Raw genomic sequence first — 21169 nt, 5'->3', positions numbered from 1 at the left:
TAGATATCCTAATAGGCGTAGGATGATATCTTACTGTGGTTTTGATTTACATTCCCTGATGATCAGTTTGAACACATTTTTTATGTTCCCATTGGCCATTTGTATGTCTTCTTTCAGAAAAAAAGTCTATTCAGATCTTTTGTCCAATTTCTTTTTTTATTGCTTTTTGTTTTGTTGCTATTAAGTTTTATGAGATTCTTGTATAACTTGAATATTAATACTTTACTGAATATGTGGCTTGCAAATATTTTCTCCCACTCCATAGGTGGCCTTTTGTTGATTTTGTTGATGGCTTTGCTGTCAGAAGCATAGTTTGATGTAATCCCACGTGCTTATTTTGCTTTTGTCACCTCTGATTTTGGTGTCAAATAAAAATTATTGCCAAGACAGGGTTAAAGAGCTTTTTCCCTGTTTTCTTGTAGGAGTTTTATGGTTTCAGGTCTCATGTTCTCGTATTTAATCCATGTTGAACTGGTTTTTGTGTATAGTGTAAAATAGTGGTTTAATTTCATTCTTTTCCATGTGACTATTCAGTTTCCCCAGAATCATTTATTGAAGAGACTATTCCTTCTCATTGTTTATTCTTGGCTCTTTCATTGTAAAGTAATTGGCTATATATGTATGGATTTATTTCTGGGCACTTTTTTTGTGTTCCATTGGTCATTATGTCTGTTTTTCTCCCAATATCATCCCGTTTCAATTGTTGTAGCTTTCCGATATAATTAGAAACCAGAAAGTGTGGGCATCCATGGTGGCCTCAGGGTTAATTCTCAGCATTATCACCACAACAGCCTAAGTTTGCTCCCTGGCTAGGGAGTTAACCCACTTATGATACAGCAGACCTCTCCTGCCTCACCGGCTGCTCCCTTCAGCAGTGTATTTCAGTAAATCTGCCTGCTCTGCTCCCCATTCTATCTCTGGTGAATCCCCTAACCCCCCACATCTCTTCTACTCAAAAATAATTAAATATTTTTTTTAAAAAAAGGAAGAAACCAGAAAGTGTGAAGTATATAGTTTGGGTAGGGCTCAGAAACAGAAAAAGGCATTGTAGTCAAGCTTATTGTTGCCATAATGAGAAGCATTGTGGTGTAGAAAGGAATGGACTTGTGCTTTGTGTTTCCAAAGGTTAGAATTAGAACTACTTAATTGTCAGAGACACCCAAAGATGAATTTGATGCTTACTGAATAGCTAGTCTACTATGGATAAAAGCTGGTGGGAATGCTGTAGAAGGGAGTCAATGTCAGACGGCTTACTCTGGGTTAGTGCCACAAAGTTTTGAACCCTTGTGAAAACTATAATGCCCAGGCACCCATCCCTGGTGAGCTGGGTTGAGTAACTCTGGGGAAAGTATGGTTTTCTATATGGGAACAAGCACCTCTAGGTGATTCCATATGGGCATTCCTGAGAGTGATGCTTGGGAATTACTAGATTAATTTTAGCTGTAAGATCTTGCCCCACCTGATGGTCTATAGTTCTATTAGATTCCACAGGCAGAAGGATTTTGAACAGTCATCTTGGGATCTGTTTATCAGGAAAGTCAGCATAGCTGGGCCTCCCTGGTGGCGCAGCGGTTGAGCGCTGGGTTGCGAAGCTGCCCGCGACCTCTGCAGCGCCGGTTCGATCCCCGGCTGCTCCCCGGCCACCGGAGGAGGGTCCCACATGGCGCGCAGACCTCTCCTGCCGCCCGCTGCTCCCCTCAGCAGTGTACTTCAGTCCTTCTGCCTGCTCTGCTCCCCACTCCAGCTCTGGTGAATTCTCTCACCCTCCCGCGCTTCTGGCTGTACCCAGCGCATGTGTAAACAAAACAAACAAACAAACAAATAAATTAAAAAAAAAAAAACATGCAAGAAAGTCAGCATAGCTGCCAAGTGCCTGAGGTGGGTTCAGGCAGAGTAGAAAATCACTGTTTTGGGGATGAAATAACATAGGTCTTGATAATTTCACCTCAAGTTACTTAATTCAGCAGCACAGAAAAAGAAGGGACAATTTGGAAGAAAACTAGAGATTCTTGTGAGCAAATCCTACTTCTCTAAAAAACTGTGTCCTAAGACACAGAATATTAATTTACCAAAAAGATTTTGAAACGCAGTTTATTCAAAACTTGAGAATTGTGTACATAAGTAAGTACAGTTTTGAACATAAATGAAAGATAGCTATATGAAAAACTTTTTAAAATTAAAAATTAAAAATTTAAAATTTAAATTTAAAAATTGTTCAAGCCTTTCCACAAGCACTCAGATAATAAATTTCATAGTTACATAATTCTGACAAATAGGACATTCAGAAGCTTCTTTGTCTAATCCTACTAATGGACTTTTCTGGTTGTTCTGGTGCTTTGGTTATGGCTTATCTTTTGAATTCGGTCTTTATTTTTTTATGATTACTATTTTTTTATGTCTTCACTTAAATATTTATTTTTTATATTAATTTTTTTTACTTTTTTACATCATTGTTCCTTTTTAAACAATATTTGCTTCCCCACACCCCCTCAGGTGTAGTCCCCATAGAGTTTCCTTCCCCAAGGTACCCGTGCACCATCACCTCAGTCCCCTGTGCTCCTTCCTCCCTCCCTCTGATCCCTCTCCCGCCTCCTCCCCTGCAGTATGCCTCTGACTTATAATTATCCATTTTTGCTTTGTCGTGTTTTGTACTGTTATTTTTTGACACTGATGAAACTAGACCACTACCTTTCACAGTGCACAAAATAGATAAAAGAACTGGACATAAGACCTGAAACCATAAAATATATAGAATAAAATATTGGTAAAACACTACAAGACATACATCACAATAACATCTTTAAAGATTCATCACCCAAAGCAAAGAAAGTCAAGGAAAAGATAAACACCTGGGATTACATCTAACTGAAAAACTTCTGCACAGCAAAAGAGACATTAACCAAAACAGAGAGACACTCTACTGATTGGGAAAAAAATCTTTGCACTCCATCCAACTGATAAGGGACTGATCACAAAGATATACAAAGAACTCACATGGCTCAACAAAAACAAAGTAAACAATCCAGTCAAGAAATGGGCAGAAGAACTTAAAAGATATTTCTCTAAAGAGGAAATGCAAATGACCAACAGGTATATGAAAAAATGTTCAACATCTCTTATAATCAGGGAAATGCAAATTAAAACCACATTGAGGGCCTCCCCGGTGGCGCAGCGGTTGAGCGCTGGGTTGCGAAGCTGCCTGCAGCCCTCTGCAGCGCCGGTTCAATCCCCGGCCGCTGGGCGAGGGTCCCACATGGCACGCAGACCTCTCCTGCCACCTGCTGCTCCCCTCAGCAGTGTATTTCGTTGGTCTGCCTGTTCTGTTCCCCGCTCTGGCTCTGGTGAATTCTCTCACCCTCCCGCGCTTCTGACTGTACCCCAGTGCTTGTATAAATAAATAAATAAATCTTAAAAAAAAACAAACACATTGAGATACCACCTTACACCAGTAAGAATTCTGTCTTTAAATGAAATTAAATTGAATATCCCAATGTGGAGTTAGGAGAAACATAAGAGCTAGGGACATAACTTTAGGGAAATAAAATCAATGCCTGTCACCAGGCATTGATGGATTTTACTTCCATGGGGATAGGGATAAGGACACCTCATAAGTGACTATAAATAGAGAAGAAAAGTGTATCCAGGGCACATACCAAGGGGGAGATTCAGAAGAATGTGATGCAAGAGAAGATGTGAGAGAATGGATGAATGAATGAGGGTAAGCCAGGACATCTTTGTGATTTTAAATGATCTGTGTTAAATGAATGGTGTTGCCAATGTGATCTTCTAGGTTCAACCCTTCAGCCTCTGAAATAGCTTTTTTGTGAGATTTAGTGCACCCTGTGGTCCACTGGCCTTGGCATTTTCTTGCTTTAGTTTCCCACTGTGTTGAGGTTTTCAATGCACATTTGTCTACAACACTTTTGAGGTTATTAAATTTAGTGATGACTCTCATCACCTGCAATTTAAAAGCTTTGTCTCTGTGTATACTGAATAACTGTCCTCACTTGCCAAGCATCCAGCCTGATTCATAGGTGAAGAGTCATGGCTCACATTTCAGTCAGTAAGTGATTATTGCCTTTATTTTACAGTTGGGCCAGATAGGCTAAGAACCATGGCTACAGTGTTAGCATGTATATCTGTAGACATTATTTAGGTCATGTCTTTGGTAAATGATTATCTACAGCTTCTGGAGACATCATAGTTAGGTAGGTTATAAGGCTGCATCTTTTGTAGAAACTAGGCCCATCATTTATCCATGCCTTCTAAGCATTTTGTGCATGGGCTTGCCAAATGAAAAAAAAATTGGATAAAACTAATTCCATTTACAAGATATGAATTTGACATAGTGCCCTCAACTTTAACTCAATTGCCATTTGCCCACCGGGCATGCTTAAGATGCAGGTGTGCACTGTGACTATCAAAAGCCAGATGTGTTGACAGTACCAAGATTTTCCTGAGATGGGAGGAAAAGATTCTGCGACCTTCCTTATACTACTGACAGGAAATCATATACAATTAAAGCATCAAGAACACTGTTGATAATTTTGGAAGAGCCAACAGTACATGACTTTGGTCAAGATTTTATTGGAGTTGGAGACCAATCAAATGTCACCCAAAAAATGTTGAATTTATTTACTTTTGACCACTTGGAGATCCTGAACATTTGCTTGGTGTCACATATACTCAGAAAGAGTACATCTGGTTCATTTAAATGGCAAACTGTAGCATAAAATGGCCAGTTAAGCAAGAGTTCCTGCAGGCTGTTGCCCAGAGTTCACATAGAAAGTTTCAATTCTTTCATCCCCCATTTTTTTTCAGTTACAAGGCCATTTGTAAATAATATCATATTTTGCACTTTCTTCCTAAATGCAAATTTCTTACAACTTTAGATTGATTGGTGAGTAGTACCAGAATCTCTGCCCTTGCCTTGGCCTCAGACCACTTTTTGGTCATTTGTATCACCCACTGACCCAGGGCCACCAACCCAGCAGGCAATACATCCCAGCAAAGAGCAAATTCCCCTGCCTCTGGGGTGCCATGAACATTTTACCCTGCCCATTGAGGTCATTGCATCTGAGTGTACCTCCTCCTCTGGGACTGCCTTGATCCGTGGTACAATCAGATCATTTCAACTACACCATTCATATGCGTGTAATACCTGCCACAGCGCTGCACACAGCCCAGCATTTACCCATTTTGGTTTCAAAGGGAAGTGAATGTTAACCCCTCTTGCCTCATTTTTCTCCAAAGACCCCATCACCCCTAGCTGAGGTATCTTATCATTAACAAGCTTCACTTTCAAAGTCCAAAAAGCCTTTGGGAGTCCATGGGCAAAGCTATTCCTTCCAGACAGAAATACACATAGAGAAAACATTTCCTGTACATCGTCCCACCTCACTGTACACCTATGGACAGGTGAGGCAGATGAGCCCCAAGCCCATGCACAGAGTGGGCAGGGACAGATCAGGATTGTGGAGGGATGGGAAGAACTTTGCATGTCCAGCACACAAAGCTGATCCCCATAAAATGCTGTTATTGGTAGCTAGGACCATCATGAACAGACTCATCCAGGAAAATATATACTGATTACAGGGCTCTATAGAAAAGTGGAGACATTCAGATATGTCTTTAGCAAGTGGTAGAAATGAGAGAGATACGCCAGCAAAGTGTTGCTGATGACCTGCTGGTTCGGCCAGTGCAGAACCACCAGAGATCTTGTGCAGGGTTGGAAAAGAAAGCTCAGGAGAAATAAAAGCAAGAGAGTAAACTTTTTCACAACTTTCTAAAGCACCAACCTAGTGGGGCAGGAAGTAACAATTAGGACAGTGTAGCAAATGCAAATGAGATCCCCATGGCCTTATTTGAAGGCATGGACACAGCAGTTACATCTTATCCCCAGGAAACATATTCCAATACCCCAATGGATGCTTGAAATTGACGATAGATTCAAACCCTATTTATGCCATGTTACTACCTCTAAAGTTTAATTTATAAATTAAGCACAGTAAGAGACTAACAATGGTAACTAACAATAAAATAGAACAATTAAAACAATATGCTATAATAAAATTTATGTGAACATGGTCTTTCAAAATATCTTATTGTGTGGAATATCTTCAGACCATGATTGTTGGCAGGTACTGAAACTTTGTAATGGACACGCAGAGGAAATCAGGAAAAACCAGACAGGCAATTTTTATGCACAGATCCAGAGCGGCTGACAGGTTGTTAGCAATGCTCCATTGTACTCAGCACTCAGTGTCGCCTCAATGGGGGGGATGGTCATGCACAGTGTGCTGGCATCATGTTAATTGTTGCATCCATTTACTAATTGTTAACCACACGCCAGCCACTATGCTAAGCACATCACATGCACTGCCTCGTTACATCCCTCCACCCCATGACAATGGGCGGTAAACTATCTCCTTCCTACAGCTGAGGACAGAGGCTCAGTGAGGCCAGATGACATGCCAAGGCAACAGGGTCTGTGTGGCCCCACACTCAAGCCTGTGAGCACGATGCTCAGCTGGCGAGTAATGGCAGCAGGATGCTTGGAATAGGAGAAGGGCTACAAATAGAATGGGATTACAGACTAAGAGTTGAGAAAAATTCTATTTCATGGGAAAAAAGTTAGAGAAATTAGTTAAATAGATTCAGTATTCTTTATATGTTCTCCCTGCCTTCTGGGCCCCGAGGTATCTCCCTGCAAGATGACCATTTGGTAACATGTCAGTCTGGGCTGCTGGAGCTCATCTGATCGCAATCCTGGTCAGTGAACTTCACCCAGAGAACAATGCCTGAACTTTGATCCAGTCCCCCTGTAGCCCAGGGAGGGCTTGGCCCACGTTTTTGTACTGCAGGGAATGCCTGTCTTCAGGACACTAGAAGGGAATGTGGATTTGAGTCCAGCCTAGGGTCCCACAGGGCTGCTCTGGGGAAGATGCTGTGGCCACAAAACAATTAATAGCAACAGCAGTGGAAGGAAAAGAAAAATGTTGGGTGTAGATAACTGTAGGAGATTGTGGATTAAACAAACATAAACAGGATTTCTTTTAAAAGTGGCTTTATAAAAATGAAATGTGTTTGTTATAAAAAAAAAATCTACACACTGCAAAGAAGCAAAAATTCTCAGTTGAAAAGTGTTACCCAACATCTCACCACCCCAGAAATAACCATCATTAATATCTATGGACATAGTGACAGACACACCTCTCTCTGCTTATGTAAAAAGACAAGAAAGGAAGGAAGGCTGGATACATAGGTCGAGAGACAGATAAAAATATTCAAAAAATGGGACCATGTTATATGTTAAAATATGGATTTTGTTACCTGATTGTGATTGAAGATAAATGAGGAGAGCCAAAGGAACTGAGGAAATTCTTTTTTTTTTTTAAAGATTTATTTATTTATTTATTTATTTATTTATACAAGCACTGGGTACAGTCAGAAGCGCGGGAGAAGCACTGGGTACAGTCACCAGAGCCAGAGCAGGGAGCAGAGCAGGCAGAAGGACCGAAGTACACTGCTGAGGGGAGCAGCGGGCGGCAGGAGAGGTCTGCGCGCCACGTGGGACCCTCCTCAGGTGGCCGGGGAGCAGCCGGGGATCGAACCAGCGTTGCAGAGTCTGCGGGTGGCTTCGCAACCCAGCGCTCAACCGCTGCGCCACCGGGGAGGCCCCTGAGGAAATTCTTAATATAAGTGATATTCGTTCCTAAAACTTACTGCTAAAATTAAGAAGAGATGATGATAACATCAAGAGGTCAGACTGTCTTCCTCAACTTCATGTTTGAACTTCAGCTAAAGTCTTGGCTTTGGAAGAAGGGGGAGTGGGGCAAGTATACTTTCTCCCCAGCCTCACAACTCTGGTTCTGTTATCTTGTGTTACGTATCTACATTTACAGTTTTCTTTCTGCTTTATGACTCCAAGTGCCACAGTTACTTAGTTTCTGTTAAATGGAGACAAGAATTCACCTCCATTCTTTGTTCCATGTTTTCTCCATCCCTGAGCTCCTTATTTCGGTTCTTTTTCTGTTTGTCTGGAATACGTCATCTAAGGAGTTTTTAACCCCCAGTTCCTGGGAGCCACATACCTAGATCTAGTGCATGTTTGAGAATGTCCTTCTGTGGCCTCTGTTCCTGAAGGACATCTTGAGTGGGTCTGAAAGTCTTAGTTTAAAGCTTTGGTCACCTGCAGACATTGCTTGGTTGCCCTCTGTTTTGATTTGTTAGGAATCCAGAGTCTGGTCTGAATCTTTCCTCATCCAAGTGAATTCTGGATGCCCTTAGAATTCTAGCCCTCACCCCCCGCTCCTCCCCCACCAGTCTTGAGGTTAAGTAATTTACCAGCATATGTTTGGTGTCTGTATCATTTCCAAAACCCCTGGAATATGGCTTGTCCTTTTGATCTGGAGAATAACAACTTTCATTATTTTATTTTAGGAAATGTTTTCACCTCCTAAAATTTGGAATATTTTTATCTTCTATTTGTTTTGTTCTTGTTCAGAAATATGAAAATATGTGTGTATTGACTGTTCTATGTCTTCAGTATCCATTATCTTCTTTAAAATAATTTAATTTGGGGCAGATGCTTCATCCCTTTCTGCCACGTCTCTGTGTTTCAGTGTGTGTGTTTACTGTTGTTGCTCCTTCAGAAGCAGTGTCTACCTCAGTGACGGCTCCTCCTTTGCTTTTTGTTTGTTTCCTGAGCTCCACAACTTTCTTCATCTCCTAGCAAGCTCTGATATTCCTCCCTCGAATTATGACTCTTCCTGTAACAAGGTCATGCTGACTACAGTTTCTTTAAGACTCTGGTGAACCCCCTGCACCCCAAGATCATCTTCTTGGGAATGTGTGCTCTTCACCTAATTTTCCTTATGTTCCTTTCCTCCTTCAAAATGAATTACTTTTTAGATTCACAGTGTTCATGCCTAGTACCTGTGGTTTTTATGCACACTTGGTTCTGCTCAGAATTTCACTCAACTTTAAATAAGTCTGCTACCAGCAGAAGAATAATGCAGGAGAAAGGATTATCATAATAATAGTAATAATAGCTAATGTTTACCTAGTGCCCCCATGGGCCAGGCAACATTGTGAATACATAACACATTTAATACTCCCAACAACTCTTATGAATAGATTCTATTATTAAGTCTACTTTTCAGATGAGGAACCTGAGGCATGGAGCATAATAGGGGAGTTTCCCAAGGGCAGAGCTGGGAGCTGGGAGTCTGCTCATCGCCGTGGGGGGGCATCTCCCTTCACTGCTCTGTGCCCACAAGGGCTGGTGACTCAGAAGAGTCGCTAAGTCTTCCATGCTGTGCCATTAGGCAGCCACTTATCCTCCTCCCCCCGACCCACCCACACGACATCACCCCCAGCCACCTTCCAGAGCAGGGCCTGGGTCTCAGATGAAATAAGTAGCCTGGCAGTTACTCCTTTCTGGCTCTTCTGTGGCAGTGAGATTGGGCCTCTTTTTCCTCCATCCCCACTTCTCCAGGGCCTCAGTTGTACTCCCACAATCTGCCACTTTTATCAAAGAGTGGTTGAAACATTTTTTCAGCCATGACTCTTACTTTTGGGGAAATCCATGGCCTCGGCTCACGGCATACTCCATGCCTCCGTTTCCACTATATGGTGGACATGCTGCTTTTTGTGCTTTGAGGAGTGAGCAGTCATTTCTCTTATTTGTTAAAAAGATGTTTCTTCTCTTTCATTTGACATGTTTTCCTTGTTTGTGAGTTACTGCAGGAGGGTGCTCAAGTTAAAATAGCTTTACTTCACTGTCTTTCACCAGAAGCGCTGCTGGCTCTATCTCTGCGGGGCTCGCACCCTCCACGTGGCCCCACATAGACTGTCCAGAAACCCCTTACAGAGCCAGGTCCTCAGTCCCTGCTGTCATCAGCACTGTGGCAGGCACTGGGGTACACAGGGAACAAGACAGATGTGTCCCCACTCCGATGTGACTGACATTCTAGTGTGTGAGGGAGAGAAACAGCACGCCACGAAGAATGTTGCTCAGAGTAGAAGTGGTCTTGAAGGAAGCTGTGATACCATGCGACCAAGTGGCCAGTCAGGAAAAGCGTGGCTGAGGAAAAGTCAGCTTAAACCCACGGACAGGGAAGTGGCAGCCCGGGTAAGAGCTGGTGATGAGGATTTTGAGCAGAGGAAGCTGCCAGTGCATCAGTAGTAAGTTTGAACAGACTTGGCATGGTCAAGTTCAAAGGCAGAGCAGCAGCCCAGTATGTCTGGAGGCTGTGAGCAAGGGGAGAAGAGGAAGAGACCAAGTTGAAGAGGCTGATGGGCACTTGATAGGGCAGGAATAAGGGGTACATTGTACGATGAAGTCTGAGCTGGCTGAATTGGACTGAAGACTGAATTTATTCAGTAAACGAATAAATACAATCGACATTTTCAGAGGCAGGCCCCTGCTTGCCTTCCACCCAGTAGATTCGTCTGCATTTGGCACTTGTTTGGCACAAAAGGAGAGACCTGCTGCTTTGGGAAACTCAGCCCAGTGACCTGGCATTGTGAGCCGGACCTCTCTTCCTTATAAAGAACTCAAATGGGGGCCTCCCCGGTGGTGCAGCAGTTGAGCGCTGGGTTGCAAAGCTGCCCGCAGCCTCTGCTGCGCCGGTTCAATCCCCGGCTGCTCCCCAGCCACTGGAGGAGGGTCCCACATGGCACACAGACCTCTCCTGCTGCCCGCTGCTCCCCTCAGCAGTGTACTTTGGTCCTTCTGCCTGCTCTGCTCCCCGCTCTGGCTCTGGTGAATTCTCTCACCCTCCCGCGCTTCTGACTGTACCCAGTGCTTGTGTAAATAAATAAATAAATCTTAAAAAAAAAAACTCAAATGGGTCAAGTGTAGGTTTTTCCAAGAAATATTTCCTTTCCTGACATTTCAATGATAAGTTAAATCACAGGACACTATTACTTATTTAATATATTAGTTAGGACTCATGCCATGAGTCAAGCCCTGTATATTATTCTATCCTTTAAATAATGTACAGCCCCTGTACATTATTCTGTCCTTTAAACCTTGTCCCTTTTTACAGATGAGAACATTGAACTTCAGATAAAGTAATCGAACTGAGTCACAGAGCAAGCCTGGGCAGGGGTATGAATCCATCCGGGCGCTCCCTCTGGCCTCTCCTTGGTGGTGGTGGTGGCAGTGGCCAACAACTCTCCCTGTGGACAGCTCATGACTCACAGTGGTGAGTCAGATGGGGCACTTGAAGTCCTCTCTTCTGTAATCTAGTGAATCAAAAACACTATTCAAGTTTGTCAGTAGCTTGCTCATGGGTGACTTCAGACCACGTAGCTGTTAAATTCCCAACTGAAGTTTGTCAAGATTAAGTTTCCCCGCAGGCACATAGCTAGTGAAAGAAACCCTGAATCTCTGGAGATTAAGACCAATACTAACACATCAAGCATGTGGGTTCATGGCTGTATGACAATTTAAGGAGAACAATCTATACTTTCTGACACTTTTGAAGGAAAAGACATTTAAAAATTGTAACAATAGGGGCCTCCCTGCTAATCTCAGCGCTGTCACCTTTACAGCTAAGGAGATAACCCACATGGCACAGCAGGCCTCTCCTGTCTCTCCTGCGACTCCCCTCAGCAGTGTATTTCAGTCAATCCTCCTGCTCTGCTCCCTACCCTGTCTCTGGTGGATCCTCTCACCCCGGCACCTCTGGAGTCTGGCCTACACCTCAGGTCTTCTATGCATAAATAAATAGATCTTTTTTTAAAAAATGCAACAGTATTATAATAACAGTGTGTGGATATGTTAAAAGGAAGAAATTTTAAAAGTATCCCCAAACCTTACTGCTCTAACAAATAATGCACTTTTATTTTTCCATCTCCTTTCAGTAACTGCCCAAGTTTATGCACATGTTACATAATTGCAATCAAGGCAAAGATACACTGGTGTTTTCTGATGACTTGATTTATTTTTATAGCAGTTTTCAATGTTGTTACATTTTCTTCCAAATAGCCTTTTTATTGGTAAAGTAAGGCTTCTTTTCCTTCAGTTTCTTTCTCTCATATCTGCCGCACCACCAACCTGCTCTTTGATTTAACATTATCCCTAGTTATGTTGAGGGTATTCATCTGAAATTGGCCTCAGATGATAGCAGAATTAAACCATAAATCATGATTTGGGGTTTTTCTAAATGAAATAGTAGTTTTTGGAGTGCCTTTCTCACTTTAAAATATTAAACCTACTCTCCTTTCACCCACCACTAGTTTTTGCCAAGCAGTAAGCTGTGATGCTTGGCACACACTTTATGGCTGTTAACATTTGACAATCAGCCCCAAGTTCCACTAACCAGCTTTGTTAACTGGCATCCCTGTTAATGGAAAAATCAGTGTACTCCAGTTGCCTAGGCTACATTTCCAGTGTGCTTTATGTATTAGGTGTGGACATGGAGCACTTAAAAATAAATCACCAAGGTCAAGGCGAACATTAATCCTTGCTCCAGAGCTTGTTCTTATTTTTTTTTTTAAGTTAATGAACTGGAGCAGAGGCAATAGAACGTTCCTAGTCTAAAGCCCACCAGTGAATTTCAGGTCAAAGCAATATTTTTGACCCTGGTGGGTAGTCAAGGTATTGAACTCCAGCACATGATGGAGATTCTGTCCAACTGATCTTAGGTTGACCAGTAAAACTGAGCTCGTCTGCTGATTCACTCTTTCCTCCTGTAGCCTTTAGGGTCTCCAGTGGGTATCATTTAAAGACTGACATCTGGGCTCAGGATATTCACACATTTTGAAGTAGTTTTGAAGCAGTGTGCTGGAGATCTGGGAAAATAAAAGAGCCTGGAGACTGGTGTCTGCATTAAGGACTTAGAATCTATTTGGAAGGTTGCACACTCTGAGAGGCAGGTAGTACATGAGAAGGGAAGGATTGACAGGTGTTTAGGAGAGTGAAGTTTCCTGTGGATGAAATGACAGGAGTTTCATGTAATGTCGGTTGACATATGCTCTGAAGATTAGGTTCATTCACTTGTTCAGCACATATTTATGGATCTGGGAACACAGTAATGAGCAGCACTGGCTTCAGTAAAATTTAACATTCAATTCTAGGGCAAGGCACGCAGTACAGAGCCATTCAGAGAGTGGGATGAGGACACTAAAAAACGAGGTGGAGAAAGGGCTTTCCAGACCAAGGGGACAACATGTGTCAAGGTCCTGAGGCAGCAGGAGCTCAGACTTGGAGGATTAGAGCAGGCTCTTCTCCTCATTCAGGTCTTGGCTTCAACATCCCCCTTCTGTCATCCTGTCTTCAACAGCACATCATGCTTTCCTTGCCTCAATATGCCCTGATTTATTTCTTTTTTTGGTGTTTACGACATGACTTGATATTTTCTATTCATTTGTTTAGTTCTTTTTTTGTTTTGTTTTGTTTTTAAAGATTTATTTTATTTTATTTATTTATACAAGCACTGGGTACAGTCAGAAGCGCAGGAGGGTGAGAGAATTCACCAGAGCCAGAGTGGGGAGCAGAGCAGGCAGAAGGACCAAAGTACACTGCTGAGGGGAGCAGCGGGCAGCAGGAGAGTTCTGCACGCCATGTGGGACCCTCCTCCGGTGGCCGGGAGCAGCCGGGGATCGAACCAGCGCTTCAGAGGCTGCGGGCAGCTTCGCAACCCAGTGCTCAACCGCTGCACCACCGGGGAGGCCCCTGTTTTGTTTTGTTTTTGTTTGCTCTCCTGTATGGAACGTAAGCTCACTGAGACCTGGGACTTTGTCTTGTTTGTTACTATATCTCAAGTGCCTAAAACGGTGCCTGGCACACAGTGAGCACTCAGTGAAGATCTGGAAGAGTGAAGGAAATGTCTGTGTGCTTGAGCTTAGAGAGCAAGGGAGAGCATAGTACAAGACTCAGAGAGGGCTTAGATGTGAAAGAGAGCCTGCCATGTATCTAATTGAGAATGTCAAGGCCTCAGCAGGACAGTGGAGAGACCAGCTGCCAGGGTGGAAGGAGTCATCTAGAAAGCAAAACAAGGAGCCTTCAGTGGAAGTCAGAGAGAACATTAGCTCTTCTCACACCTAGGCCATTGACCCCTCCTCCCTCCATTTTATTTTTCTTCACATGTTTATTGAGCTGTGTTCTGTTCCAAGCCTCAGTGGCACCAGACATACAAAGGAGGAATAAAGCATGGTGTGATAGTTGCCTTTGGAGAGGACAATAGTTGATCCTGAAGATTTGGAAGGAGAGAATCTGATTACACAAAAATATAGGGAACTGAATTATTTGGACACACACTTTCATATGCGCTTTAAGCTTTTCCTTGCTGCTTATAGGATTAGCATTGACCTTTGGGAATTAATGTAACGATTACAGTTCTGGGATTCATTTCTGATTCACTAATGCTGATTGAGATGTATTTATTTATCTAACGGACACAATTAGATAATTATTACAAAGAATTAGTATGGTAACTGGTAAATCAGATCCGTGTAAACACACAAAAATTGATTCACATTTATTTAATGAAAAGATAAGACAAAAATAAGAAACACTGTGCTTATCACGGGGAGGATGTCTTTGTGTGTGTGAACCTGTTTGAATAGATTTGACAAGAAGAGAAAGTATCATGTTTTCTCTTTTCTTTCCCCTTAGGAATAATTCCAGCTAACGGGAAGGTGAATGTGACTATCAAGTTTACCCCTCTTCAGTATGGGACTGCGCAAATAAAGATACAGCTCTGGATCTCAGAGTTCAACTCGCAACCATACGAATGTGTTTTTACTGGAACCTGCTATCCCAACACAGGCTTAAAGTACGTCCACTTTGAACTGTTTGTGTTTATTCACAAAACTTTCCCCAAAATGCAAGTCTTCCTTTCTTCTACTTAAAGTGATGCGTTTTCATAAAATACACTTTGAGACAGAACAGTAACACATAGAATATCCCCGTGTATGTAGTAGTGGTTCTCTCTGCCCAGAGGGGAGATAACAGAGAAAAGGGGGTTTCTATACTTCTTTTTCACTGATGACTATTGATGTGTTGTTTAAAATTTTGACCTTAGGTATTTATATTTTGATACCCAACTGGAGCTTAGTACTTTATTTGGTGTACTCGTCATGTTTTCAAAGACTATGTCTCAAGACTTGCCTGTCTCCCCAGCATGTAATTCTAGTACCTCTCATGGTAGAGAAGGCAAATAGCTTCTGCAAGCATGGTAGCAGCTCTGTCTATACCTACTTGTGTCCAAAGATAGTTTCACTTGTAGAAGAGACCTCAAACTGCAGTCTAAGTCCCTTTTTAAGAGATCTTGTTACAAATAGCAAAGCAAAGTCAATTATTCTTTTACTAGGGCAATAAATCACTGTAAGATTTTTTTAATGTAGTAAATTTAGCTATTAAAAATTAAGAGCCTAAAATTGAATGATGCTAGACTGTCAGAGCATTTTTCAGCATGTCAAGTTTTCCACTTTTTACATTCTTTGAGAATATAAGGAAAAACAGCCATCTGATTATATTCTGATATATTGACTTTCCATTTGGCTTAGTAGACCACTGTTTTAGTGTACAGATTGATTTTCAGTTTATTTATAGTAATTAGTAGTTGTCAGTCATGGTATTATCAGAAGGAACATAAAAATAGGCATCTGGAGTTGTTGGAATATATACTAATTTCATATCTGTTTTAAACTATAGATCAGAAGAATTTGAAAGATTAACTACCCTTTCTAAAAAAGTAGCCGTTCCTCCTGAAAAGGCCAAGTCACGTGTAAATTTTCGTCAACTTCCAGTAAAGACAAAGCCTCCAAAAATCAAGGTGAAGTGGTCTTTACACTAACCATGAGGGAAACAATGACAGAGAGGTAAAATAACAAATTTTCCCTCTTGATTTGGTTCCAGGAAATTGAGTATCAGAACTTGAGGTTTCCAGTAAATTTATCGAATCCATTTGCTGTAGCAACTGTTTTAAACCAAGAACCAGGAAGACTGAAGATTAAACAGTTAAGAGAAGGTAACCAGCTGATCCTTCATAAATCAGCCCCTGAGCAGAATATGAAAGAATTACTGCTTGTCACATTTACTATTTATGAACAATAACAATAAAACTCTGTTGATTGCTGTGTTTTGTCATTGGAAATGCGAGGTTTTTTTTTAGCACGTGGTTCTCCTGATTTGGTTCCTGTTATAATTGTTGTTTGCGCTTGCCCTCAGTGTTGGACCAAGGCAATGAGATTTCAAAAACAAGACAGATGAAGGAAGCACTCTTTGAACAGAAAGTCAGACAGGCCACTTACCAGGAGATCGAAAATCATCTTAAGTGGTAAATATTGGGCAATTATTTATATCAAGTGGCTGTGCAATGTTTTTAGTTAATGGCTTTTTATATGTAGGACACAATGAAATGCAATAATTTTTGTGCCTATTGAAAAATTTCATTATTCTCTTCCCTCCACTGGACTGAAGTATTGTTAGGAATAAATAAATATGACCAAGCCAGACTCTTCCAGAAGCATTACCAGGCAGTGGCAGAACCCAGTGTTCTATGGGGAAAACGCAGACACTGCCTCCTGTTGCCAGCACCCCTCCTCGAGGACAGACCAGGGTGACCCAGGCAACCCAAATCTTACCAATTATCTCTCACCCCACCATCAGCCCCCTGTACCTTATGGGGAGCTCAGCAGTACACGCTGGGGTGGGGGAGGGTCCCAATGGATGTTTTCAAACTCAGATGTGAGACCTCTTTTCTCATGATCCTGTAGTCAAAATGGAGCCTTCTGCACCATGTTTCAGTAGCTCATAGAAGCCATACCCATGTGTGCAGATTCAGCTAAAGTAACTTTAGAAACTCTTGAGCTCAAAAGGGGCTTCCTAGGAAAAGTCACTGAGAGGCCCCTTTTCCATGCCCCTGTCACCCACTTCCCACACAGGAGAACAGGCCCAGCACTCCAGGGCCTCAGATGCCCCATGCTCTACCTTCTGGCACGGGGTAATGTTCTTCATTTTTTACAGAAGCTCCTTCCTCTTCAGTCTGAATCTGTATTCAGGGTCTGACATCGGTGGAGGAATCATACCTGGTAACTGAAGCTCATTTTTTAAAATGTTCTTTCCCTGTTATAGAAATTGGACACATTGCCATTGCAGAAAACCTAAAAACTTGTTTTAAGTGGAGAGAAGGAAAAAAAATCACCATGATGCAATAACCACAGTTAACACTGGTATATGTCCTTCTTCTGAGCTTCTTTGTAACATACTTGAAATCACATCCTAAATGCCATTTTGAATGCTGTGTTTGTATACTTAATATTTTTTTAAAGATTTATTTATTTATTTATACAAGAACTGGGGTATAGGCCAGATTCGCAGGAAGGTGAGAGGATTCACCAGAGACAGAACGGGGAACAGAATAGACAGACTAACAAAATACACTGCTGAGGGGAGCAGCGGGCACGACAGGAGAGGTTTGCTGTGCCATGTGGGACCCTCGCCATCCGGCCGGGATCAAACCAGTGCTACAGAGGCTGTGGGCAGCTTCACAGTGCAGTGCTCAACTGCCTGCGCAACCAGGGGAGGCCCTTATGGGCTATTTTAAATAATGCAAAGAACATCCGTATACAAGTATGAGTGTGAACTTATTTTTGTAGTTCTCTCGGGTATAGACTTAGGTGAAGAACTGCTGAGTCATGGTAGTTCCTGTGTGTTTGAGGAGCTGCCAACTTTTTCCATGGCGGCTGCACTATTTTACATACCCATCAATGATGTACCAGGCTTCCAATTTCTCCACATCCTTAGCAGCACCTGGTAAATTTCTTTGTCATCACATTGTTGTTGTCATCACTGGTGTCATTGTCATCGCCATCCTTGTGAGTATGTTGTGGCATGTCATCGTGGTTTTGATTTGCATTTCCCTAAAGACTATTCATATTCAGCACCCAGACTTTTTGATTCATAAATATTTTAGCATGTGTTACTAGAAGATAAACTTCATTTTATAGAACACATTATTCATCGTAGTTATGTTGCTGAAGTCTCCAGAAATTCTTTCCCTCATGGTGTTTCCACTATCTCAGCATCTATTTTCAGTTGTGGAGTACAGCGAAGACCCTCACTCCATCATAACATTGACTGATAGTCTGATGGATTTTAGAATTTTTTTTTTCTCCCCAGGCAGGTGCACCCTGGTAAAGATCACATGTCTCTTAAGCTTCAAAAAGAGATCCTTGAAGAGCGACAAAGAGCAGACACCAAATATAAGGTTAGAATTACTACTACCTTGATATCATTTATGACATTAAATATTTTGAATTCCTGCTATATGCAAGATGTCATGTCAGGAGAAAGAACATTTATAATTAGGTTGGAAGGCTGATGACAAGTTAATTGTTAACCATAATCAATCTTGTGACTGGAAGTGTCACAAAGGTGTGTACTAACTATTGTGAGAAGTCAGAAGCCAGAGAGGAGAGAATTCACTTAATCGGATAGTTTCTTGGAAGACATGATATAATTGAAAAGTAGTAAAGAGGAAAAGGTATTTAATTCAGAGTGAGAGAATGACTCCAGTCTGGGTGGGAATTCTGGGTGTGAGGTCTGCCCTCCCTTTGAGCTACAGTGCGTGACAGTAAAGGGAGACATAAAGATAGCAGCCAGGAGCCACACAAATTCCATGTCAGGGACTCTCAAATGGGCTGAGCAAAGAGGAGGAACTGGTAGGAAGATGCAGGCCTTTCCTGGATTGCAATGGCACCACCCATAGGGTCTGGGGAGGAGATTAGAGAAGGGAATGATGGGCTTGTGGGATACCCTGGCTTATGTGGCATCAGAGAGCTCTTCATAAAGACTTAAGAAATCTCCCTCTTTCTTCTAACTAACAACCTATTTGCCAATCCTTTCAAATTGCCAGTTTCAGGGCATGTTATTCTATTTTAAAGAATGTTTATAAAATTTTAATTTAAAAGTTTGGAGTTGACAAAACACCATTAAATCCATTATATCATACTAAAAAAACCCAAATTGCCCTTTTCATTTAGTGATGGGTATGTTTCACCCATTGCTTATTGGATCTCTACAAGTTTTGAAATAAAATAGAGTTGTATGCATTTACATTCAATTTAAATTTTTTTGATGATTGAAAATCCCAGCTAGATAGAGGAGATCCTGTTTTGGATGAGGAATTTCAGCGACTCAAGGTAGAAGTTAACCACAAACGGGTCATTCACAATCTAAATGAGGTGGGTAACTCTCCTTTCTTTGCAATCTAATTATTGGCTGCTCTTTATATGGTTATTTTCAAAAGGCTAAACTATTCTATAGAAATCCCTTCACCAAGAGATAATTAACCCTTTTTAATACGTGCCTACATATTCTCAAGTAAAGCATCAAAACTTGTGATTCATGGTCCCCTTGACATTAACAGCATTATGCAGTTTGGCTGCTCCTTCCTGACCTCTGCTTTCTGCTTCTTGGCCTCCCTTGTAGTTTCCCTTTGCAGAGTCCTCAAGGTAGTCCCTGGGCCTCAGTTCCTTGCCCCACCCCTCCTTGTTGGGAGGAAGGGAGGTAGAAGACAGGAAGGTAGAAGCCAGAGTTCTTGGCCAGCTCTGCCACTGATTTGGAACCTGGAAAAGGCCCTCCCAGCCTTGGTGCCTCAGTGTCCTCAAATGTAAAATGTGGGCCGTAGCTCCTGCGCCTGAGGCTCCTCCATCATATGATAGCTTCTGGTTAAAGCCCAATTTTTTAATTTAAACAATGGAAAAATTCTTCCTCATCTCCCCCACTTCTGCCATTTTCACCTTTCTTTCCTGGGTTGGCCACACCTGAGCTTTTGGTACCTCTTTTCCTCTACCCCATATTTTAATCTGGCTGGAACATCTTGCCCATAGCTCTTCCACAAGACCATATCCGAGTCCAAGCTCGTTGTTGGACTAACTAATACACGAGGTTGTTCACCTGACTCTTCTCCACAGCCCTCTGTGCATTCCTGGAAAACTCATTCATTTTTGAGTTTCCTCTTCCTTCCTGTTGTTCTCCTGCTCAAGAACTTACAGTGCCCAAGGCTCTGGCTGCCCTCTGTGCACCCCAGGCCCGCCTTCCTCCTTCCCCCTTTACTGACTGGTACATACTGTGCGCACCCGAGCAGGTGCTGTGCTGGTGCTGTGGGGCAGGCTGGGCACGGCGGCATCCTCTCTACCAGGGTCACGCGGTCTGCCCCTCTCGGTTCTGGAAGCAGTGCCAGCACCAGCCATGGGGGAATCATTAGTGCGTGACTTTATTCTTCTCCCTTGACCTGCGTGTCTTTGCCTGGGCGTCCCCAACCAGACTAAATTTTGTTAAAACCCAAACCAAACCTCATCTTCTATTTTTGACCCCAGCCCCAAAAGTATTCCCTGTAATCCTCTGAACATTAAAAGTGCCTAATAAATGCTCATTAAGTGGCAGAGCAAAAAAGTAATAACTTGATTTGGGATCAAACTCTAAAACGTTTTCATTAAATGCTTATGCCAGGATGTTAAAATTTAAATCTAAGAGGTGCCTCTATTTTATGTTCACAGAAAATCAAGGAATTTCATCCTAATTTTGATCCACTCGTTAATAATACTTGGTTCAACAGGTTCAGGGCACAAAGGAGGTTTCAACAAGCAGCGCGCAAGGTGAGCCTCAGCACCAGGTTGAAATTTTAATTTGTTCAGTCATCAGCCCAAGGAAATGGAACCATTTTTTATAGCAACTTTACTGAGATATAAACCATGTACCATAAAATTCATCTTTGCAAAGTGCACTATTCAGTAGTTTTTAATATATTCGGTCACACAGCTCTCACACAGTCTAATTTGTAGAACATTTTTATCACCACAAAAAGAAATCAAGCTCTCATTATCCATCACTCTGCATCCTCCAGTCCCTGGCAACTGCTAACCCACTTTCTCTCTCCATGGATGTGCCTATTCCAGATGTTCCGTGTAAATGGAATCGTGCAGTATCTGACCTTTTGTAATTGACTGCTTTTGTGTGACGTGCTCAGAGGTCATCCATCTGTACCATGTATCAATACTTCTTTCTTTTCTATGGACAAATGCCATTTCCTGTGTGTAGGCCATACTTCCTGTATCTGTTAATCAATTAAAATGTGGGTAGTTCTCACTTCTAGGCTGTTACAAATAATGATGTTATGAATATTAAGCTCAAGTTTGTGAATGTATG

General features: G+C 42.1%; 1 protein-coding gene across 1 annotated transcript in view; it reads left to right on the top strand.

The window, feature by feature from the left end:
- Positions 1–21169, top strand: part of CFAP221 (cilia and flagella associated protein 221) — a gene marked incomplete at both ends in the record, with an annotated part of 86008 nt that overhangs the window by 38372 nt on the left and 26467 nt on the right. Inside the window, 7 exons of the mRNA XM_084254269.1 lie at positions 14630–14789; positions 15671–15791; positions 15875–15986; positions 16187–16295; positions 18140–18227; positions 19114–19203; positions 20521–20619. Coding sequence (XP_084110395.1) covers positions 14630–14789; positions 15671–15791; positions 15875–15986; positions 16187–16295; positions 18140–18227; positions 19114–19203; positions 20521–20619 — 779 coding nt within the window. The remainder of the gene's footprint in view (positions 1–14629; positions 14790–15670; positions 15792–15874; positions 15987–16186; positions 16296–18139; positions 18228–19113; positions 19204–20520; positions 20620–21169) is intronic.

This window comes from Talpa europaea, assembly GCF_964194135.1.
Source record: "Talpa europaea genome assembly, chromosome: 1".
Lineage (NCBI taxonomy): Eukaryota > Metazoa > Chordata > Mammalia > Eulipotyphla > Talpidae > Talpa > Talpa europaea.
The sequence above is the reverse complement of the archived record's forward strand: the minus strand, read 5'-3'. Positions and strand labels throughout refer to the sequence as shown.